The 26921-nt window shown below is 49.8% G+C and overlaps 1 protein-coding gene across 2 annotated transcripts in view; it reads right to left on the minus strand.

Annotated features, from left to right (window-relative positions):
- Positions 1-15871, minus strand: part of GDI1 (GDP dissociation inhibitor 1) — a 121648-nt gene extending 105777 nt beyond the window's left edge. The window contains exon 1 of one of the 2 annotated variants that reach the window (XM_063433177.1): positions 15610-15871. In XM_063433177.1, the coding sequence (XP_063289247.1) occupies positions 15610-15654 (45 nt within the window). In that variant the 5' untranslated portion in view covers positions 15655-15871. The remainder of the gene's footprint in view (positions 1-15609) is intronic. The other variant, XM_063433178.1, reaches the window with a different exon arrangement.
- Positions 15872-26921: the final 11050 nt, after the last annotated feature.

The raw sequence follows: 26921 nt of genomic DNA on the forward strand, positions 1-26921 counted from the left end.
GTATCACCCAGCACTGTATCCCTCTACACACACTGTATCACCCAGCACTGTATCCATCTACACACACTGTATCACCCAGCACTGCATCCCTCTACACACACTGTATCACCCAGCACTGTATCCCTCTACACACACTGTATCACCCAGCACTGTATCCCTCTACACCCCCTGTATCACCCAGCACTGTATCACCCAGCACTGTATCCCTCTACACACACTGTATCACCCAGCACTGTATCCCTCTACACACACTGTATCACCCAGCACTGTATCCATCTACACACACTGTATCACTCAGCACTGCATCCCTCTACACACACTGTATCACCCAGCACTGTATCCCTCTACACACACTGTATCACCCAGCACTGTATCCCTCTACACACACTGTATCACCCAGCACTGTATCACCCAGCACTGTATCCCTCTACACACACTGTATCACCCAGCACTGTATCCCTCTACACACACTGTATCACCCAGCACTGTATCCCTCTACACACACTGTATCACCCAGCACTGTATCCATCTACACACACTGTATCACCCAGCACTGTATCCCTCTACACACACTGTATCACCGAGCACTGCATCCCTCTACACACACTGTATCACCCAGCACTGTATCCCTCTACACACACTGTATCACCCAGCACTGTATCCATCTACACACACTGTATCACCCAGCACTCTATCCCTCTACACACACTGTATCACCCAGCACTGTATCCCTCTACACACATTGTATCACCCAGCACTGCATCCCTCTACACACACTGTATCACCCAGCACTGTATCCCTCTACACACACTGTATCACCCAGCACTGCATCCCTCTACACACACTGTATCACCCAGCACTGCATCCCTCTACACACACTGTATCACCCAGCACTGCATCCCTCTACACACACTGTATCACCCAGCACTGTATCCCTCTACACACACTGTATCACCCAGCACTGCATCCCTCTACACACACTGTATCACCCAGCACTGCATCCCTCTACACACACTGTATCACCCAGCACTGCATCCCTCTACACACACTGTATCACCCAGCACTGCATCCCTCTACACACACTGTATCACCCAGCACTGTATCCCTCTACACACACTGTATCACCCAGCACTGTATCCCTCTACACACACTGTATCACCCAGCACTGCATCCCTCTACACACACTGTATCACCCAGCACTGCATCCCTCTACACACACTGTATCACCCAGCACTGTATCCCTCTACACACACTGTATCACCCAGCACTGTATCACCCAGCACTGTATCCCTCTACACACACTGTATCACCCAGCACTGTGTCCCTCTACACACACTGTATCACCCAGCACTGCATCCCTCTACACACACTGTATCACCCAGCACTGTATCCCTCTACACACACTGTATCACCCAGCACTGTATCCATCTACACACACTGTATCACCCAGCACTGCATCCCTCTACACACACTGTATCACCCAGCACTGCATCCCTCTACACACACTGTATCACCCAGCACTGCATCCCTCTACACACACTGTATCACCCAGCACTGTATCCCTCTACACACACTGTATCACCCAGCACTGTATCCCTCTACACACACTGTATCACCCAGCACTGTATCCCTCTACACACACTGTATCACCCAGCACTGTATCCCTCTACACACACTGTATCACCCAGCACTGTATCCATCTACACACACTGTATCACCCAGCACTGTATCCCTCTACACACACTGTATCACCCAGCACTCTATCCCTCTACACACACTGTATCACCCAGCACTCTATCCCTCTACACACACTGTATCACCCAGCACTGTGTCCCTCTACACACACTGTATCACCCAGCACTGTATCCCTCTACACACACTGTATCACCCAGCACTGTATCCCTCTACACACACTGTATCACCCAGCACTGCATCCCTCTACACACACTGTATCACCCAGCACTGTATCCATCTACACACACTGTATCACCCAGCACTGTATCCCTCTACACACACTGTATCACCCAGCACTGTATCCATCTACACACACTGTATCACCCAGCACTGCATCCCTCTACACACACTGTATCACCCAGCACTGTATCCCTCTACACACACTGTATCACCCAGCACTGTATCCCTCTACACACACTGTATCACCCAGCACTGTATCACCCAGCACTGTATCCCTCTACACACACTGTATCACCCAGCACTGTATCCCTCTACACACACTGTATCACCCAGCACTGCATCCCTCTACACACACTGTATCACCCAGCACTGTATCCCTCTACACACACTGTATCACCCAGCACTGTATCCATCTACACACACTGTATCACCCAGCACTCTATCCCTCTACACACACTGTATCACCCAGCACTGTATCCCTCTACACACATTGTATCACCCAGCACTGCATCCCTCTACACACACTGTATCACCCAGCACTGTATCCCTCTACACACACTGTATCACCCAGCACTGCATCCCTCTACACACACTGTATCACCCAGCACTGCATCCCTCTACACACACTGTATCACCCAGCACTGTATCCCTCTACACACACTGTATCACCGAGCACTGCATCCCTCTACACACACTGTATCACCCAGCACTGTATCCCTCTACACACACTGTATCACCCAGCACTGTATCCATCTACACACACTGTATCACCCAGCACTCTATCCCTCTACACACACTGTATCACCCAGCACTGTATCCCTCTACACACATTGTATCACCCAGCACTGCATCCCTCTACACACACTGTATCACCCAGCACTGTATCCCTCTACACACACTGTATCACCCAGCACTGCATCCCTCTACACACACTGTATCACCCAGCACTGCATCCCTCTACACACACTGTATCACCCAGCACTGCATCCCTCTACACACACTGTATCACCCAGCACTGTATCCCTCTACACACACTGTATCACCCAGCACTGCATCCCTCTACACACACTGTATCACCCAGCACTGCATCCCTCTACACACACTGTATCACCCAGCACTGCATCCCTCTACACACACTGTATCACCCAGCACTGTATCCCTCTACACACACTGTATCACCCAGCACTGTATCCCTCTACACACACTGTATCACCCAGCACTGTATCCCTCTACACACACTGTATCACCCAGCACTGTATCCCTCTACACACACTGTATCACCCAGCACTGTATCCATCTACACACACTGTATCACCCAGCACTGTATCCCTCTACACACACTGTATCACCCAGCACTCTATCCCTCTACACACACTGTATCACCCAGCACTCTATCCCTCTACACACACTGTATCACCCAGCACTGTGTCCCTCTACACACACTGTATCACCCAGCACTGTATCCCTCTACACACACTGTATCACCCAGCACTGTATCCCTCTACACACACTGTATCACCCAGCACTGCATCCCTCTACACACACTGTATCACCCAGCACTGTATCCATCTACACACACTGTATCACCCAGCACTGTATCCCTCTACACACACTGTATCACCCAGCACTGTATCCATCTACACACACTGTATCACCCAGCACTGCATCCCTCTACACACACTGTATCACCCAGCACTGTATCCCTCTACACACACTGTATCACCCAGCACTGTATCCCTCTACACACACTGTATCACCCAGCACTGTATCACCCAGCACTGTATCCCTCTACACACACTGTATCACCCAGCACTGTATCCCTCTACACACACTGTATCACCCAGCACTGCATCCCTCTACACACACTGTATCACCCAGCACTGTATCCCTCTACACACACTGTATCACCCAGCACTGTATCCATCTACACACACTGTATCACCCAGCACTCTATCCCTCTACACACACTGTATCACCCAGCACTGTATCCCTCTACACACATTGTATCACCCAGCACTGCATCCCTCTACACACACTGTATCACCCAGCACTGTATCCCTCTACACACACTGTATCACCCAGCACTGCATCCCTCTACACACACTGTATCACCCAGCACTGCATCCCTCTACACACACTGTATCACCCAGCACTGTATCCCTCTACACACACTGTATCACCGAGCACTGCATCCCTCTACACACACTGTATCACCCAGCACTGTATCCCTCTACACACACTGTATCACCCAGCACTGTATCCATCTACACACACTGTATCACCCAGCACTCTATCCCTCTACACACACTGTATCACCCAGCACTGTATCCCTCTACACACATTGTATCACCCAGCACTGCATCCCTCTACACACACTGTATCACCCAGCACTGTATCCCTCTACACACACTGTATCACCCAGCACTGCATCCCTCTACACACACTGTATCACCCAGCACTGCATCCCTCTACACACACTGTATCACCCAGCACTGCATCCCTCTACACACACTGTATCACCCAGCACTGCATCCCTCTACACACACTGTATCACCCAGCACTGTATCCCTCTACACACACTGTATCACCCAGCACTGTATCCCTCTACACACACTGTATCACCCAGCACTGTATCCCTCTACACACACTGTATCACCCAGCACTGTATCTCTCTACACACACTGTATCACCCAGCACTGTATCCATCTACACACACTGTATCACCCAGCACTGTATCCCTCTACACACACTGTATCACCCAGCACTCTATCCCTCTACACACACTGTATCACCCAGCACTCTATCCCTCTACACACACTGTATCACCCAGCACTGTGTCCCTCTACACACACTGTATCACCCAGCACTGTATCCCTCTACACACACTGTATCACCCAGCACTGTATCCCTCTACACACACTGTATCACCCAGCACTGCATCCCTCTACACACACTGTATCACCCAGCACTGTATCCATCTACACACACTGTATCACCCAGCACTGTATCCCTCTACACACACTGTATCACCCAGCACTGTATCCATCTACACACACTGTATCACCCAGCACTGCATCCCTCTACACACACTGTATCACCCAGCACTGTATCCCTCTACACACACTGTATCACCCAGCACTGTATCCCTCTACACACACTGTATCACCCAGCACTGTATCACCCAGCACTGTATCCCTCTACACACACTGTATCACCCAGCACTGTATCCCTCTACACACACTGTATCACCCAGCACTGCATCCCTCTACACACACTGTATCACCCAGCACTGTATCCCTCTACACACACTGTATCACCCAGCACTGTATCCATCTACACACACTGTATCACCCAGCACTCTATCCCTCTACACACACTGTATCACCCAGCACTGTATCCCTCTACACACATTGTATCACCCAGCACTGCATCCCTCTACACACACTGTATCACCCAGCACTGTATCCCTCTACACACACTGTATCACCCAGCACTGCATCCCTCTACACACACTGTATCACCCAGCACTGCATCCCTCTACACACACTGTATCACCCAGCACTGTATCCCTCTACACACACTGTATCACCGAGCACTGCATCCCTCTACACACACTGTATCACCCAGCACTGTATCCCTCTACACACACTGTATCACCCAGCACTGTATCCATCTACACACACTGTATCACCCAGCACTCTATCCCTCTACACACACTGTATCACCCAGCACTGTATCCCTCTACACACATTGTATCACCCAGCACTGCATCCCTCTACACACACTGTATCACCCAGCACTGTATCCCTCTACACACACTGTATCACCCAGCACTGCATCCCTCTACACACACTGTATCACCCAGCACTGCATCCCTCTACACACACTGTATCACCCAGCACTGCATCCCTCTACACACACTGTATCACCCAGCACTGTATCCCTCTACACACACTGTATCACCCAGCACTGCATCCCTCTACACACACTGTATCACCCAGCACTGCATCCCTCTACACACACTGTATCACCCAGCACTGCATCCCTCTACACACACTGTATCACCCAGCACTGTATCCCTCTACACACACTGTATCACCCAGCACTGTATCCCTCTACACACACTGTATCACCCAGCACTGTATCCCTCTACACACACTGTATCACCCAGCACTGTATCCCTCTACACACACTGTATCACCCAGCACTGTATCCATCTACACACACTGTATCACCCAGCACTGTATCCCTCTACACACACTGTATCACCCAGCACTCTATCCCTCTACACACACTGTATCACCCAGCACTCTATCCCTCTACACACACTGTATCACCCAGCACTGTGTCCCTCTACACACACTGTATCACCCAGCACTGTATCCCTCTACACACACTGTATCACCCAGCACTGTATCCCTCTACACACACTGTATCACCCAGCACTGCATCCCTCTACACACACTGTATCACCCAGCACTGTATCCATCTACACACACTGTATCACCCAGCACTGTATCCCTCTACACACACTGTATCACCCAGCACTGTATCCATCTACACACACTGTATCACCCAGCACTGCATCCCTCTACACACACTGTATCACCCAGCACTGTATCCCTCTACACACACTGTATCACCCAGCACTGTATCCCTCTACACACACTGTATCACCCAGCACTGTATCACCCAGCACTGTATCCCTCTACACACACTGTATCACCCAGCACTGTATCCCTCTACACACACTGTATTACCCAGCACTGCATCCCTCTACACACACTGTATCACCCAGCACTGTATCCCTCTACACACACTGTATCACCCAGCACTGTATCCATCTACACACACTGTATCACCCAGCACTCTATCCCTCTACACACACTGTATCACCCAGCACTGTATCCCTCTACACACATTGTATCACCCAGCACTGCATCCCTCTACACACACTGTATCACCCAGCACTGTATCCCTCTACACACACTGTATCACCCAGCACTGCATCCCTCTACACACACTGTATCACCCAGCACTGCATCCCTCTACACACACTGTATCACCCAGCACTGCATCCCTCTACACACACTGTATCACCCAGCACTGCATCCCTCTACACACACTGTATCACCCAGCACTGTATCCCTCTACACACACTGTATCACCCAGCACTGTATCCCTCTACACACACTGTATCACCCAGCACTGTATCCCTCTACACACACTGTATCACCCAGCACTGTATCCCTCTACACACACTGTATCACCCAGCACTGTATCCATCTACACACACTGTATCACCCAGCACTGTATCCCTCTACACACACTGTATCACCCAGCACTCTATCCCTCTACACACACTGTATCACCCAGCACTCTATCCCTCTACACACACTGTATCACCCAGCACTGTGTCCCTCTACACACACTGTATCACCCAGCACTGTATCCCTCTACACACACTGTATCACCCAGCACTGTATCCCTCTACACACACTGTATCACCCAGCACTGCATCCCTCTACACACACTGTATCACCCAGCACTGTATCCATCTACACACACTGTATCACCCAGCACTGTATCCCTCTACACACACTGTATCACCCAGCACTGTATCCATCTACACACACTGTATCACCCAGCACTGCATCCCTCTACACACACTGTATCACCCAGCACTGTATCCCTCTACACACACTGTATCACCCAGCACTGTATCCCTCTACACACACTGTATCACCCAGCACTGTATCACCCAGCACTGTATCCCTCTACACACACTGTATCACCCAGCACTGTATCCCTCTACACACACTGTATCACCCAGCACTGCATCCCTCTACACACACTGTATCACCCAGCACTGTATCCCTCTACACACACTGTATCACCCAGCACTGTATCCATCTACACACACTGTATCACCCAGCACTCTATCCCTCTACACACACTGTATCACCCAGCACTGTATCCCTCTACACACATTGTATCACCCAGCACTGCATCCCTCTACACACACTGTATCACCCAGCACTGTATCCCTCTACACACACTGTATCACCCAGCACTGCATCCCTCTACACACACTGTATCACCCAGCACTGCATCCCTCTACACACACTGTATCACCCAGCACTGTATCCCTCTACACACACTGTATCACCGAGCACTGCATCCCTCTACACACACTGTATCACCCAGCACTGTATCCCTCTACACACACTGTATCACCCAGCACTGTATCCATCTACACACACTGTATCACCCAGCACTCTATCCCTCTACACACACTGTATCACCCAGCACTGTATCCCTCTACACACATTGTATCACCCAGCACTGCATCCCTCTACACACACTGTATCACCCAGCACTGTATCCCTCTACACACACTGTATCACCCAGCACTGCATCCCTCTACACACACTGTATCACCCAGCACTGCATCCCTCTACACACACTGTATCACCCAGCACTGCATCCCTCTACACACACTGTATCACCCAGCACTGTATCCCTCTACACACACTGTATCACCCAGCACTGCATCCCTCTACACACACTGTATCACCCAGCACTGCATCCCTCTACACACACTGTATCACCCAGCACTGCATCCCTCTACACACACTGTATCACCCAGCACTGTATCCCTCTACACACACTGTATCACCCAGCACTGTATCCCTCTACACACACTGTATCACCCAGCACTGTATCCCTCTACACACACTGTATCACCCAGCACTGTATCCCTCTACACACACTGTATCACCCAGCACTGTATCCATCTACACACACTGTATCACCCAGCACTGTATCCCTCTACACACACTGTATCACCCAGCACTCTATCCCTCTACACACACTGTATCACCCAGCACTCTATCCCTCTACACACACTGTATCACCCAGCACTGTGTCCCTCTACACACACTGTATCACCCAGCACTGTATCCCTCTACACACACTGTATCACCCAGCACTGTATCCCTCTACACACACTGTATCACCCAGCACTGCATCCCTCTACACACACTGTATCACCCAGCACTGTATCCATCTACACACACTGTATCACCCAGCACTGTATCCCTCTACACACACTGTATCACCCAGCACTGTATCCATCTACACACACTGTATCACCCAGCACTGCATCCCTCTACACACACTGTATCACCCAGCACTGTATCCCTCTACACACACTGTATCACCCAGCACTGTATCCCTCTACACACACTGTATCACCCAGCACTGTATCACCCAGCACTGTATCCCTCTACACACACTGTATCACCCAGCACTGTATCCCTCTACACACACTGTATCACCCAGCACTGCATCCCTCTACACACACTGTATCACCCAGCACTGTATCCCTCTACACACACTGTATCACCCAGCACTGTATCCATCTACACACACTGTATCACCCAGCACTCTATCCCTCTACACACACTGTATCACCCAGCACTGTATCCCTCTACACACATTGTATCACCCAGCACTGCATCCCTCTACACACACTGTATCACCCAGCACTGTATCCCTCTACACACACTGTATCACCCAGCACTGCATCCCTCTACACACACTGTATCACCCAGCACTGCATCCCTCTACACACACTGTATCACCCAGCACTGTATCCCTCTACACACACTGTATCACCGAGCACTGCATCCCTCTACACACACTGTATCACCCAGCACTGTATCCCTCTACACACACTGTATCACCCAGCACTGTATCCATCTACACACACTGTATCACCCAGCACTCTATCCCTCTACACACACTGTATCACCCAGCACTGTATCCCTCTACACACATTGTATCACCCAGCACTGCATCCCTCTACACACACTGTATCACCCAGCACTGTATCCCTCTACACACACTGTATCACCCAGCACTGCATCCCTCTACACACACTGTATCACCCAGCACTGTGTCCCTCTACACACACTGTATCACCCAGCACTGCATCCCTCTACACACACTGTATCACCCAGCACTGTATCCCTCTACACACACTGTATCACCCAGCACTGCATCCCTCTACACACACTGTATCACCCAGCACTGCATCCCTCTACACACACTGTATCACCCAGCACTGTATCCCTCTACACACACTGTATCACCCAGCACTGTATCCCTCTACACACACTGTATCACCCAGCACTGCATCCCTCTACACACACTGTATCACCCAGCACTGTGTCCCTCTACACACACTGTATCACCCAGCACTGTATCCCTCTACACACACTGTATCACCCAGCACTCTATCCCTCTACACACACTGTATCACCCAGCACTGCATCCCTCTACACACACTGTATCACCCAGCACTGTATCCCTCTACACACACTGTATCACCCAGCACTGTATCCCTCTACACACACTGTATCACCCAGCACTGCATCCCTCTACACACACTGTATCACCCAGCACTGTGTCCCTCTACACACACTGTATCACCCAGCACTGTATCCCTCTACACACACTGTATCACCCAGCACTGTATCCCTCTACACACACTGTATCACCCAGCACTGCATCCCTCTACACACACTGTATCACCCAGCACTGTATCCATCTACACACACTGTATCACCCAGCACTGTATCCCTCTACACACACTGTATCACCCAGCACTGTATCCATCTACACACACTGTATCACCCAGCACTGCATCCCTCTACACACACTGTATCACCCAGCACTGTATCCCTCTACACACACTGTATCACCCAGCACTGTATCCCTCTACACACACTGTATCACCCAGCACTGTATCACCCAGCACTGTATCCCTCTACACACACTGTATCACCCAGCACTGTATCCCTCTACACACACTGTATTACCCAGCACTGCATCCCTCTACACACACTGTATCACCCAGCACTGTATCCCTCTACACACACTGTATCACCCAGCACTGTATCCATCTACACACACTGTATCACCCAGCACTCTATCCCTCTACACACACTGTATCACCCAGCACTGTATCCCTCTACACACATTGTATCACCCAGCACTGCATCCCTCTACACACACTGTATCACCCAGCACTGTATCCCTCTACACACACTGTATCACCCAGCACTGCATCCCTCTACACACACTGTATCACCCAGCACTGCATCCCTCTACACACACTGTATCACCCAGCACTGCATCCCTCTACACACACTGTATCACCCAGCACTGCATCCCTCTACACACACTGTATCACCCAGCACTGTATCCCTCTACACACACTGTATCACCCAGCACTGTATCCCTCTACACACACTGTATCACCCAGCACTGTATCCCTCTACACACACTGTATCACCCAGCACTGTATCCCTCTACACACACTGTATCACCCAGCACTGTATCCATCTACACACACTGTATCACCCAGCACTGTATCCCTCTACACACACTGTATCACCCAGCACTCTATCCCTCTACACACACTGTATCACCCAGCACTCTATCCCTCTACACACACTGTATCACCCAGCACTGTGTCCCTCTACACACACTGTATCACCCAGCACTGTATCCCTCTACACACACTGTATCACCCAGCACTGTATCCCTCTACACACACTGTATCACCCAGCACTGCATCCCTCTACACACACTGTATCACCCAGCACTGTATCCATCTACACACACTGTATCACCCAGCACTGTATCCCTCTACACACACTGTATCACCCAGCACTGTATCCATCTACACACACTGTATCACCCAGCACTGCATCCCTCTACACACACTGTATCACCCAGCACTGTATCCCTCTACACACACTGTATCACCCAGCACTGTATCCCTCTACACACACTGTATCACCCAGCACTGTATCACCCAGCACTGTATCCCTCTACACACACTGTATCACCCAGCACTGTATCCCTCTACACACACTGTATCACCCAGCACTGCATCCCTCTACACACACTGTATCACCCAGCACTGTATCCCTCTACACACACTGTATCACCCAGCACTGTATCCATCTACACACACTGTATCACCCAGCACTCTATCCCTCTACACACACTGTATCACCCAGCACTGTATCCCTCTACACACATTGTATCACCCAGCACTGCATCCCTCTACACACACTGTATCACCCAGCACTGTATCCCTCTACACACACTGTATCACCCAGCACTGCATCCCTCTACACACACTGTATCACCCAGCACTGCATCCCTCTACACACACTGTATCACCCAGCACTGTATCCCTCTACACACACTGTATCACCGAGCACTGCATCCCTCTACACACACTGTATCACCCAGCACTGTATCCCTCTACACACACTGTATCACCCAGCACTGTATCCATCTACACACACTGTATCACCCAGCACTCTATCCCTCTACACACACTGTATCACCCAGCACTGTATCCCTCTACACACATTGTATCACCCAGCACTGCATCCCTCTACACACACTGTATCACCCAGCACTGTATCCCTCTACACACACTGTATCACCCAGCACTGCATCCCTCTACACACACTGTATCACCCAGCACTGCATCCCTCTACACACACTGTATCACCCAGCACTGCATCCCTCTACACACACTGTATCACCCAGCACTGTATCCCTCTACACACACTGTATCACCCAGCACTGCATCCCTCTACACACACTGTATCACCCAGCACTGCATCCCTCTACACACACTGTATCACCCAGCACTGCATCCCTCTACACACACTGTATCACCCAGCACTGTATCCCTCTACACACACTGTATCACCCAGCACTGTATCCCTCTACACACACTGTATCACCCAGCACTGTATCCCTCTACACACACTGTATCACCCAGCACTGTATCCCTCTACACACACTGTATCACCCAGCACTGTATCCATCTACACACACTGTATCACCCAGCACTGTATCCCTCTACACACACTGTATCACCCAGCACTCTATCCCTCTACACACACTGTATCACCCAGCACTCTATCCCTCTACACACACTGTATCACCCAGCACTGTGTCCCTCTACACACACTGTATCACCCAGCACTGTATCCCTCTACACACACTGTATCACCCAGCACTGTATCCCTCTACACACACTGTATCACCCAGCACTGCATCCCTCTACACACACTGTATCACCCAGCACTGTATCCATCTACACACACTGTATCACCCAGCACTGTATCCCTCTACACACACTGTATCACCCAGCACTGTATCCATCTACACACACTGTATCACCCAGCACTGCATCCCTCTACACACACTGTATCACCCAGCACTGTATCCCTCTACACACACTGTATCACCCAGCACTGTATCCCTCTACACACACTGTATCACCCAGCACTGTATCACCCAGCACTGTATCCCTCTACACACACTGTATCACCCAGCACTGTATCCCTCTACACACACTGTATCACCCAGCACTGCATCCCTCTACACACACTGTATCACCCAGCACTGTATCCCTCTACACACACTGTATCACCCAGCACTGTATCCATCTACACACACTGTATCACCCAGCACTCTATCCCTCTACACACACTGTATCACCCAGCACTGTATCCCTCTACACACATTGTATCACCCAGCACTGCATCCCTCTACACACACTGTATCACCCAGCACTGTATCCCTCTACACACACTGTATCACCCAGCACTGCATCCCTCTACACACACTGTATCACCCAGCACTGCATCCCTCTACACACACTGTATCACCCAGCACTGTATCCCTCTACACACACTGTATCACCGAGCACTGCATCCCTCTACACACACTGTATCACCCAGCACTGTATCCCTCTACACACACTGTATCACCCAGCACTGTATCCATCTACACACACTGTATCACCCAGCACTCTATCCCTCTACACACACTGTATCACCCAGCACTGTATCCCTCTACACACATTGTATCACCCAGCACTGCATCCCTCTACACACACTGTATCACCCAGCACTGTATCCCTCTACACACACTGTATCACCCAGCACTGCATCCCTCTACACACACTGTATCACCCAGCACTGTGTCCCTCTACACACACTGTATCACCCAGCACTGCATCCCTCTACACACACTGTATCACCCAGCACTGTATCCCTCTACACACACTGTATCACCCAGCACTGCATCCCTCTACACACACTGTATCACCCAGCACTGCATCCCTCTACACACACTGTATCACCCAGCACTGTATCCCTCTACACACACTGTATCACCCAGCACTGTATCCCTCTACACACACTGTATCACCCAGCACTGCATCCCTCTACACACACTGTATCACCCAGCACTGTGTCCCTCTACACACACTGTATCACCCAGCACTGTATCCCTCTACACACACTGTATCACCCAGCACTCTATCCCTCTACACACACTGTATCACCCAGCACTGCATCCCTCTACACACACTGTATCACCCAGCACTGTATCCCTCTACACACACTGTATCACCCAGCACTGTATCCCTCTACACACACTGTATCACCCAGCACTGCATCCCTCTACACACACTGTATCACCCAGCACTGTATCCCTCTACACACACTGTATCACCCAGCACTGTATCCCTCTACACACACTGTATCACCCAGCACTGTGTCCCTCTACACACACTGTATCACCCAGCACTGTATCCATCTACACACACTGTATCACCCAGCACTGTATCCCTCTACACACACTGTATCACCCAGCACTGTGTCCCTCTACACACACTGTATCACCCAGCACTGTATCACCCAGCACTGTATCCCTCTACACACACTGTATCACCCAGCACTGTATCCCTCTACACACACTGTATCACCCAGCACTGCATCCCTCTACACACACTGTATCACCCAGCACTGTATCCCTCTACACACACTGTATCACCCAGCACTCTATCCCTCTACACACACTGTATCACCCAGCACTGTATCCCTCTACACACACTGTATCACCCAGCACTCTATCCCTCTACACACACTGTATCACCCAGCACTGTATCCCTCTACACACACTGTATCACCCAGCACTGCATCCCTCTACACACACTGTATCACCCAGCACTGTATCCCTCTACACACACTGTATCACCCAGCACTGTATCCATCTACACACACTGTATCACCCAGCACTGTATCCCTCTACACACACTGTATCACCCAGCACTGTATCCATCTACACACACTGTATCACCCAGCACTGTATCCCTCTACACACACTGTATCACCCAGCACTGTATCCCTCTACACACACTGTATCACCCAGCACTGCATCCCTCTACACACACTGTATCACCCAGCACTGTATCCCTCTACACACACTGTATCACCCAGCACTGTATCCCTCTACACACACTGTATCACCCAGCACTCTATCCCTCTACACACACTGTATCACCCAGCACTGTATCCCTCTACACACATTGTATCACCCAGCACTGCATCCCTCTACACACACTGTATCACCCAGCACTGTATCCCTCTACACACACTGTATCACCCAGCACTGCATCCCTCTACACACACTGTATCACCCAGCACTGCATCCCTCTACACACACTGTATCACCCAGCACTGTGTCCCTCTACACACACTGTATCACCCAGCACTGTGCAGCCTGGCCCCCGGGGGCCCCACTCACTGTCAGGCCGGTGCCCAGCACGATCACATCATATTCCTCATCCATCCTCTCTGCTCCTGGTTCCTCCAGCTGAATGGACCAAAGATGGCGCACAACACCGCCCTGTCTGCATCCGCGACGGCAAATAGTCCCTTCCAGGATTGCCCTCACACCGGGTCAGACATGACGCTTTGCCGGGGCCCCACATGGACAGGAAGGGGCCCTCACTCCAACTACATCCCCCGGAGTCAGAACCGGCCCAGACACTCAGTGATAGACAGGGTGGGGTACATGGGTGATTCGGCCCAAACGGTATCACTCCGCGGCGGCAGCAGCAGCATCTTCCCCAGGATGGGATGGAGGGATGGGCCCAGTGATAATAAATCATTTATATTATTATTATTATTATTATTATTATTATTATTATTATTAAATAAATCTAAATATCACATATATTATTATTATTATTATTATTATTATTATTATTATTATTAAATAAATCTAAATATCACATATATTATTATTAGTATTAATGTTATTCTATCAGTCTAAATATAACTAATTATATCATTATTATTAATGTTATCAGTCTAAATACAAGATAAATTATATCATTATTATTCTATCAGTCTAAATATAACAAATTATTATATATTGATTATTCTTAGTAATGTTATTATTTTAGTTCTCATATATAATACATTATATTATTTATTATTATTATTATTATTATTAATGTTATTATATCAACCATTGTATTTAATAATGTATTATATTATTATTATTATTATTATTTTATTATATCAGCCTTCATATATTATAAATGATTATTATAGTGTTATTATTAATAATAATAATAATACTAATAATGTTATTATTTCAGTACTCATATATAATAAATGCTTTTGGCAAAACTAACCTCGCCACTGAGTTATGGAGACGCCTGATTGCCAGCCTCCTGCCTTATGACTATTGTGCCTCTCATCAGCCCATGCTAAACTTAAACCCCATGGCGATGTGACTGTGTTTGTGGGATCTGAGCGCTGTTTGGATAGATTGAGCGCTCAGATCCAAGCCATATGGGGATAGGGGTTCTGTTCAGTATAATAGGAGTTATGTATTTTTGTGTATTTTTGCTGTTGTTGTGAATAGATACATTTTCTGTGCCTGGACATAGTTGGCTTACCACACCCAGTTAAGTCAATTATCTCCAGGATAGAGGACTCTATGGAACTTGTTTGGGCTGGAAAAGCCATGGTCAGTGGTTTAAAAAGGGATTTCCAACTAACTTTTGAACCACTGGACCAATTTATGTGATGTATACTTTTAAAGTTATGAATATTGTGTAAAACTGTGTATTTTCCTGCCTGTTACGTTAGCCCATTGTGTTCAGTAATTATATCACAGGCAGAGAGGAGGATTTTGCTGGAATGAATGGGAGTGTTTGTGGCGAAACCAACTTCGCCACTGTGAACTGGAGAAGCCTGGTTGCCCGCCTGCTGCCTTTCGACTATGGACCAGACTTTATGTGAATGTGATACCCCAGATAGCTATACCATGGAGCCTATTCATATAATGAAAGACTATGGGAAAGACTTTAGCTCCATGGCAATTGTACTGTGTGAGTAGGATCTGCGCGCTATTCGGTAGTTTTATGCGCTCAGATCCCAGCTATCTGGGGATAGGTGAAATGTCTGTGTGTTATGTGTAAATGTGACTTTATGTATTTTAAAGTGTTTTATGTCATTTTGCAACCATGTGGTTAATGGAGTCTGCCTGTAGTCCTGGATAATTGGATTACTTCTCCAATTAACTCCAAGGCAGAAGGGAGGAAACCAGGGTGCATTGTGGGGATGTTTTTCTGCCAGCCAGGAGGGACAAAAGATACTTTTAGTAACTTTTGAACCCCTGGTCGGATTCATGCCATTTTTTAATATGTTGTTCCCCTGAATGGATTGATTGTGGATATGTATTTTTATGTGAATGTGATGTATGGTTGTAAAGTTATGAAAGTTGTGTAAAAGTATATTTTACACTGTATGCATAATGGGATTATGTGTCACACTAAGGGGAGGGGATGTGTGGGAGGTAACATCTATGTCATTGGTTATTTTATGCCTCCCCCTGGGTGTGGCCTGTATGTGTGAGTTGGAAATAAAAGCCAGGCTGGATGAGCCAGTCCAGAGTTCCTGTTTAACCCTCAAAATGAAGTGTCGTCTCGTTCTTGGGGGGAATTGGATTGTAAGCTGACTGCCAGGAGTGTAAGCGGATTGTATGCTTTTCTTGTTCAGCTGTTCCAGTTCGGAGTGTTATCTTGTATCCAGTTCGGGAGTTTGGTGTTCTGCAGTAGCTGTGCCTGTCTCTCTAAAAGGGGATTATCGCCTAAACTGGGTTTTATCCTCTTGTAAGTGAAACGGTCCGTTACAGTGTTCATTGTATATTAAAGCGTATATTACGGGGGGCGGGGCCGGGCCGCCGAGCCTAGCAGTCGCAGGCAAGCACAGCTCCCGCACGAGATAATCAATTTAACTTGAAAATCGTTAATTAAACTGAAATCAGCGACCACCAACCTCGACCCGCAAAGCACACGGGCTACCGGAGCCGGGGAGAGGCTTGCTCGCGGAGTTCTAGTCCCCCGGAGGAGGGGTACCCTGCAGCAACCAGCGGGTGCCTGCCTGGCGGTGAGTGGAGTGGACGGCCGCCGCTCCACTATCCTGCCCAACGGAGCCCGGAGCACACAAAGCGCAACGGCGGACCCGGTCCTGTTCCCCCCCCCCCACTGGACCGGGGGGTGATCCCGGTCCATGCTTTAAGCTACACGCGGAGGCGCTAGCAGACCACCATGCAGGCCTCAGACACGCGGCCAAGATGGCGGAGGCCACGAGAGCGGTGATCGCATGAAGCCGACAACAGAAACGACCTGGCACGGTACACAGGGTTGCCTGAACTTCACGACCCACATTATTAAGCAGCATTAAAGTCCAGAGAAATTGCGGATGCAAGGTCCACGCTTACCAGCTCTCCACACAAGCACCGACATGCAGCCTGGACCCGCACACAAGATGGCGGAGACCAGCATCCATCAAGGCCTCAGGCAGAGGACGGGCGGCCCTCGAAAGCAGCATAGCCATAACAGAGACTCTGGTCAGCGGCTTAAAGGCATCGGAAGCAAGCGGGACTCTGGGTCCAGATCTGGCCCCCTGTCACTGGACATGTTGAGGACTAGCCTGTGTGGCAGACCATTGGTGGTATTTGCCCCTTCTCATGCTACCAACTTAACCTTATCAGTCTAATCATCCTCACTCAGCCGAAGCTGGGGTAGACGAAGTGGTTTAGTCCATTGATAATCTTTTTAATTTTAGTAACTCACACAGCATGATGTCCAAATCGACCCTTATACTATATTAGCTAGACTAACTAAACTTGCAATTTCTTAATAAGTGCTTATGGCCCTACCATTCACGTTGTCTCTATGCATGTCACTCTGCAGTCTTTTCATTTGTCATAATCTTGGGCTCGGGCAGCTACCTTATTGTTGATCCTCGAGATCTGCATGTTGTTAAGCCAGATGTTAATTCTCAGCTTGTTTAAACTTTTATTTAAGTATAACAATTAATCGCCTGTTTTAAGCATGTTTATAAAATATAAAACGAGGTTGTTAATCTTAGGAGATATTGCAATGTGTAATGATGTCTATAACCTGTATAATCCCTGCAAGTCTCCCTCCTTTTATTCTGTACCACCATAATCACATGCCTCAATAAAAGAAAGATTGACAAAAACCGCATATTACGTGTTTTATAAGAACAATAAACCCACAGCTCTGTCTGTTCCTGCTTGACCCCCAAAACGGAGCCTTGTCTCGTTCTTGGGGGGGGATTTATTGTATGCTGTTCCACTTCGACTGCTAGGAGTGTAAACCTATTCGTATGGATTTTCCTATTCGGCTGTTTACAGCATTCGTATGTTTGAGAGCATTCGTATGCTTCTCCGGTTCGGTGGATTGTTGTCTACAGTAGTTGCTGTATATCTGTGTGGCGAAACCGACTTCGCCACTTGGGCCTGGAGAGGACTGCTTGCCAGCCTCTTGCCATGTGATTATGGTCCCTGGGAGATTGGGCCCTTTACAAACAGTATTCGGCCCTAACAGAGTGCATGTCACTCATTCTGGCCCTTTAAATACAGTGGAGCCATTCGGTACTTGCCCTGTGTGAGCAGTGATACCCCCAAATAGCTATGCCATGGAGCCTATTCATATAATGAAAGACTATGGGAAAGACTTTAGCTCCATGACGATTAAACTGTATTCGTGTGGTCTGGGTGCCATTCACCTAATAATGTGCACCCAGACCTGAGCTATCTGGGGATATGTAACATGTCTGTGTTTAATGTATAAAAAGTAACTTTATATATTTTAAAACATAATCCTGTATTTAGGTCCCGACATGTGTAATGGAGTTTTGTCTTTGACCTGGGAGATAATTGGATTACTTCTCCAATTATCTCCAGGGCAGAAGGGAGGAAGCCATGATGCATTGTGGGGATGTTTTACTTTTACTGTTTGAGCCAGATTAAAATACTGCCAGCCAGGGGGAACAAAAGATACTTTTACTAACTTTTGAACCCCTGGTCTGATTCATGCCATTTTTTAATATGTTGTTCCCCTGAATGGATTGATTGTGGGTATGTGTTTTTATGTGAATGTGATGTATGGTTTTAAAGCTACAGAGTATGTGTGGAAACTGTATTTTTACTATATGTAATAAATTATGTTAACTGCTTATCTGAGGGGAGGGGATGTGTGGGTTGTTCTATTACTTGATTGGTTGTTTTATGCCTCCCCCTGGGTGTGTCCTGTATGTGCACAACTGTAATAAAAAGCAGGCTGGGTGTTCCAGACCTCAGATTCTGCTTGACCCTCAAACCGATGTGTCGTCTCGTTTTTGGGGGAATTGGATTGTATGCTGACTGCCAGGAGTGTAAGCGGATTGTATGCTTTTCCTGTTCGGCTGATTCCAGGGTTCGTGTGTTTCCAGTTCAGGAGTTTCCAGAATTCGTACAGTTTGCAGTTCGGGAGATTGGTGATTGCTGTAGCTGCTGGTCTATGAAAAAGGGGGATATCGCCTAAACTGGGTTTTATCCTCTTGTGGGTTAAACGGTCCGTTACAATTGGTGGCAAGCGGCGGGATCGTTCCTACAGCCAGAAGGACAGCTACAGAACACCAATTCCTTGGAGTTACAAATTGAGGGCAATGTTAGCACTCGTGCAGCGCCCCTGGCAGCAGAGGTATCCAGCGACTTGGAGCAGACAAGTATGGAAGGCTCTGACGCTGAAGATTATGGGCTGGCCGAGGTAAGGCAGCGAGTGGCCCAGTATGGGGGTTATGTATCCATGGAGATATTCCAGGGGATCTGGAACCAGGTCATGGCTAAGCGAAACTCAAGGATGGACGGAGAGTATCCCCAGCGGCAGAGTAAGTCCCAGGGAGCTAAAGGTGCCGTCCTTCCTCCCCAGCGGCAGATTGTATCACAGGGAGCTAAAGGTTCCGTCCTTCCTCCCCAGGGGCAGATTGTATCACAGGGAGCTGAAGGTGCAATCCTTCCTCCCCAGCGGCAGTGTGTATCCCAGGGAGCTGGAGGTGCCGTCCTTCCTCCCCAGCGGCAGTGTGTATCCCAGGGAGCTGAAGGTGCAATCCTTCCTCCCCAGCGGCAGTGTGTATCCCAGGGAGCTGGAGGTGCCGTCCTTCCTCCCCAGTGGCAGTGTGTACCCCAGGGAGCTGAAGGTGCAATCCTTCCTCCCCAGCGGCAGTGTGTATCCCAGGGAGCTGAAGGTGCCGTCCTTCCTCCCCAGCGGCAGTGTGTATCCCAGGGAGCTGAAGGTGCCGTCCTTCCTCCCCAGCGGCAGTGTGTATCCCAGGGAGCTGGAGGTGCCGTCCTTCCTCCCCAGCGGCAGTGTGTACCCCAGGGAGCTGAAGGTGCAATCCTTCCTCCCCAGCGGCAGTGTGTACCCCAGGGAGCTGAAGGTGCAATCCTTCCTCCCCAGTGGCAGTGTGTACCCCAGGGAGCGGAAGGTGCAATCCTTCCTCCCCAGCGGCAGTGTGTACCCCAGGGAGCGGAAGGTGCAATCCTTCCTCCCCAGCGGCAGTGTATATCCCAGGGAGCTGATGGCGTCGTCCTTCCTCCCCAGCGGCAGTGTGTATCCCAGGGAGCTGGAGGTGCCGTCCTTCCTCCCCAGCGGCAGTGTGTACCCCAGGGAGCTGAAGGTGCAATCCTTCCTCCCCAGCGGCAGTGTGTATCCCAGGGAGCTGGAGGTGCCGTCCTTCCTTCCCAGCGGCAGTGTGTACCCCAGGGAGCTGAAGGTGCAATCCTTCCTCCCCAGCGGCAGTGTGTATCCCAGGGAGCTGAAGGTGCCGTCCTTCCTCCCCAGCGGCAGTGTGAGTTACAGGGAGCCAAAGGTGCCATCCTTCCTCCCCAGCGGCAGTGTGTATCCCAGGGAGCTGAAGGTACCGTCCTTCCTCCCCAGCAGCCGAGTAAGTCCCAGGGAGCTGAAGGTGCAGTCCTTCCTCCCCAGCGGCAGATTGTATCCCAGGGAGCAGAAGGTGCAGTCCTTCCTCCCCGGCAGCAGTGTGTACCCCAGGGAGCTGAAGGTGTCGTCCTTGCTCCCCAGCGGCAGTGTGTACCCCAGGGAGCTGAGGGTGCAATCCTTCCTCCCCGGCAGCAGTATGTACCCCAGGGAGCTGAGGGTGCAATCCTTCCTCCCCAGCGGCAGTGTGTACCCCAGGGAGCTGAAGGTGCAATCCTTCCTCCCCAGCGGCAGTGTGTACCCCAGGGAGCTGAAGGTGCAATCCTTCTTCCCCAGCGGCAGTGTGAGTTACAGGGAGCCAAAGGTGCCATCCTTCCTCCCCAGCGGCAGAGCAAGTTACAGGGAGCCAAAGGTGTCGTCCTTCCTCCCCAGCGGCAGTGTGTATCCCAGGGAGCTGAAGGTGCCGTCCTTCCTCCCCAGCAGCCGAGTAAGTCCCAGGGAGCTGAAGGTGCAGTCCTTCCTCCCCAGCGGCAGATTGTATCCCAGGGAGCTGAAGGTGCAGTCCTTCCTCCCCGGCAACAGTATGTACCCCAGGGAGCTGAAGGTGCCGTCCTTCCTCCCCAGCGGCAGTGTGTATCCCAGGGAGCTGAAGGTGCCGTCCTTCCTCCCCAGCGGCAGTGTGTACCCCAGGGAGCTGGAGGTGCCGTCCTTCCTCCCCAGCGGCAGTGTGTACCCCAGGGAGCTGATGGTGTCGTCCGTCCTCCCCAGCGGCAGTGTGTAACCCAGGGAGCCGAAGGTGTCGTCCTTGCTCCCCAGCGGCAGTGTGTACCCCAGGGAGCTGAGGGTGCAATCCTTCCTCCCCGGCAGCAGTATGTACCCCAGGGAGCTGAGGGTGCAATCCTTCCTCCCCATCGACAGTGTGTACCCCAGGGAGCTGAAGGTGTCGTCCTTCCTCCCCAGCGGCAGTGTGTCCTGCAGGGAGCTGAGACCGTCAGTCTCGCACCCCAGCAGCAGGACAAAATAATGAAAGGGGAGACAGCTGGTCCCCCTCTCCACCAGCAGAGAGAGTGTCAGGGAGAGGAGCCTGCTAACCCCTCTCCCCAGCGGCAGTTGACAGTCCAGAGAGAGGAGCTTGTTACACCCTCTCTCCAGCGGCAGCCTAACCCACCAAGGGGAGATGTTACACCCCCCAGCAGTGCAGATGGGACCGTAGTCTCTGCACTTGCAGCACAAGGGGTAGGGACGGTCAGTCCTGTCCCCCAGCCCCAGAGCTGTGTACCCAGAGGGGAGAAGGTCGGTCTCCCCCTCCCACAACCAGGCTCCAATCAGGCTACTTCAGTGGTAGCGCTGGCACCAGGGAAGAGTACCGCTGGTCTCTGCCCACTCAGCAACCCACCAAGGCAGACTACCAGTCCCCCACACAGCCGTGGTGAGACACCTCTACCCAGGTGTAGTAACCAGTTATTGTGGGTGGGCTGTACTGCTGTTTCTGTTTTGTGGGTGGGTTGCTGGACTAACCAGGGCACTGACCGGCAGGAGGTCAGATACCCTGTTAGTCTGGGGGGTAAAGGGGAGAAGTGTGGCAAAACCGACCTCGCCACGTGTCCTTGGAGGGGGCTGCTTGCCCGCCTCTTGCCTTTGGACTATGGACCAGACTTTATGTGAATGTGTTAACCCAGATAGCTATGCCATGGAGCCCATTCGTGTAGTTAAAGACTTCGGCTCCATGGCAATTGAACTGTGTGAATAGGATCTGCGTGCTATTCGGTAGTTTTGTGCGCTCAGATCCCAGCTATCTGGGGATATGTGAAATGTCTGTGTGTTATGTGTAAAAGGTGACTTTATGTATTTTAAAGTGTTTTACTGTCTTTGTGTCCCCATGTGCTCAATGGAGTCTGTCTCTGTCCTGGGAGGTAATTGGATTACTTCTCCAGGAGAGAAGGCTCTGTAAAACCGGTCTGAGCTGGAAAGACATGCTGGCAGGGGTTTTAAAAGATACTTTACTAACTTTTGAACCCCTGGTCTGATTCATGCCATTTTTTTAATATGTTGTTCCCCTGAATGGATTGAGTGTGGATATGTATTTTTATGTGAATGTGATGTATGGTTTTGAAGTTATAAATATTGTGTAAAAAGTATATTTTAAACTATATGAATAATGGGATTATGTGTCACACTAAGGGGAGGGGATGTGTGGGTCCAGAGTTCCTGTTTAACCCTCAAAGTGAAGTGTCGTCTCATTATTGGGGGAGGATTTATTGCAGGTACCCAGTCGGGGTGCCAGGCGATCCGTTACAATGTCCCTCTTACTATACTCCCCCTAGGATATTTCCCATCCTTTACTATATTGCCCTTAGGAGATTTCACATCCATTACTATACTGCCCCTGGGACATTTCCCATCCATTACTACTGCCCCTGGACATTTTTCCATCCATTACTATACTGCCCCTGGGACATTTCCCATCCATTACTATACTGCCCCTGGGACATTTCCCATCCATTACTATACTGCCCCTGGGACATTTCCCATCCATTACTATACTGTCCCTGGGACATTTCCCCATCCATTACTATACTGTGTAACGGACCGTTTCAGCAGACAAGGGGTTAAAATTCGTTTAGGCGATATGCCCCTTTCTGAGAGACAGGCACAGCTACTGCAGAACACCAAACTCCAGAACTGGATACAAAATAGCACTTCAAGCTGGAACCTCACAAATAGCTGCTAGCAGACGAACAGGAAAAGCAGACATCAGCTTACACTCCTAGCAATCGATCTCCAACAGCATACAGTGAATCCCCCCAAGAACGAGACAAGGCTCCGTGTTGAGGGTCAAGCAGTGGTCTCAAGTGCTGGGGCACCCAGCCTGGTTTTTATTACATGAGTACACATACAGGCCACACCCAGGGGGAGGCATAAAATAACCAATCACATAGATGTTACATCCCACACATCCCCTCCCCTTAGTGTGACACATAATCCCATTATGCATACAGTTCAAAATATACTTTTACATAACTTTCATAACTTTAAAACCATACATCACATTCACATAAAAATACATATCCTCAATCAATCCATTCAGGGGAACAACATATTAAAAAATTGCATGAATCAGACCAGGGGTTCAAAAGTTAGTAAAAGTATCTTTTATTCCCCCTGGCTCAAACAGTAAAAGTAAAACATCCCCACAATGCATCCTGGCTTCCTCCCTTCTGCCCTGGAGATAATTGGAGAAGGAATCTAATTATCCAGGACTAGAGGCAGACTCCATTAACCACATGGTTGCAAAACAACATCAAACTCTTTAAAATACATAAAGTCACATTTTATACATTAAACACAGACATTTAACATATCCCCAGATAGCTCAGGTCTGCGTGCACATTATTAGGTGAATGGCACGCAGACCACACAAATACAGTTTAATTGCCATGGAGCCAAAGTCTTTCCCATAGTCTTTCATTATATGAATAGGCTCCATGGCATAGCCATCTGGGGGGTATCACTGCTCACACAGGGCAAGCACCGAATGGCCCCACTGTATTTAAAGGGCCAGAATGAGTGACATGCACTCTGTTAGGGCCGAATACTGTTTGTAAAGGGCCCAATCTCCCAGGGCCATAGTCCAAAGGCAGCAGGCAGGCAACCAGGCTCCTCCAATACAATGTGGCGAGATTGGTTTCGTCACATACTGTCCCTGGGACATTTCCCATCCATTACTATACTGTCCCTGGGACATTTCCCATCCATTACTATAGTGCCCCTGGGACATTTCCCATCCATTACTATACTGCCCCTGGGACATTTCCCCATCCATTACTATACTGCCCCTGGGACATTTCCCCATCCATTACTATACTGCCCCTGGGACATTTCCCATCCATTACTATACTGCCCCTGGGACATTTTCCATCCATTACTATACTGCCCCTGGGACATTTCCCCATCCATTACTATACTGCCCCTGGGACATTTCCCCATCCATTACTATGCTGCCCCTGGGACATTTCCCATCCATTACTATGCTGCCCCTGGGACATTTCCCATCCATTACTATACTGCCCCCGGACATTTCCCATCCATTACTATGCTGCCCCTATGGCGTTTCCCATCCATTACTATACTGCCCCTATGGCGTTTCCCATCCATTACTATACTGCCCCTATGGCGTTTCCCATCCATTACTATACTGCCCCTGGGGCATTTCCCATCCATTACTATGCTGCCCCTGGGACATTTCCCATCCATTACTATGCTGCCCCTGGGACATTTCCCATCCATTACTATACTGCCCCTGGGACATTTCCCATCCATTACTATACTACCCCTGGGACATTTCCCATCCATTACTATACTGCCCCTGGGACATTTCCCCATCCATTACTATACTGCCCCTGGGACATTTCCCCATCCATTACTATACTGCCCCTGGGACATTTCCCATCCATTACTATACTGCCCCTGGGACATTTCCCCATCCATTACTATACTGCCCCTGGGACATTTCCCATCCATTACTATACTGCCCCTGGGACATTTCCCATCCATTACTATACTGCCCCTGGGACATTTCCCATCCATTACTATACTGCCCCTGGGGCATTTCCCATCCATTACTATACTACCCCTGGGACATTTCCCATCCATTACTATACTGCCCCTGGGGCATTTCCCATCCATTACTATGCTGCCCCTGGAACATTTCCCATCCATTACTATACTGCCCCTGGGACATTTCCCATCCATTACTATACTGCCCCTGGGGCATTTCCCATCCATTACTATACTACCCCTGGGACATTTC

This window comes from Pelobates fuscus, chromosome 9 (genome assembly GCF_036172605.1).
Source record: "Pelobates fuscus isolate aPelFus1 chromosome 9, aPelFus1.pri, whole genome shotgun sequence".
Taxonomy (NCBI): domain Eukaryota; kingdom Metazoa; phylum Chordata; class Amphibia; order Anura; family Pelobatidae; genus Pelobates; species Pelobates fuscus.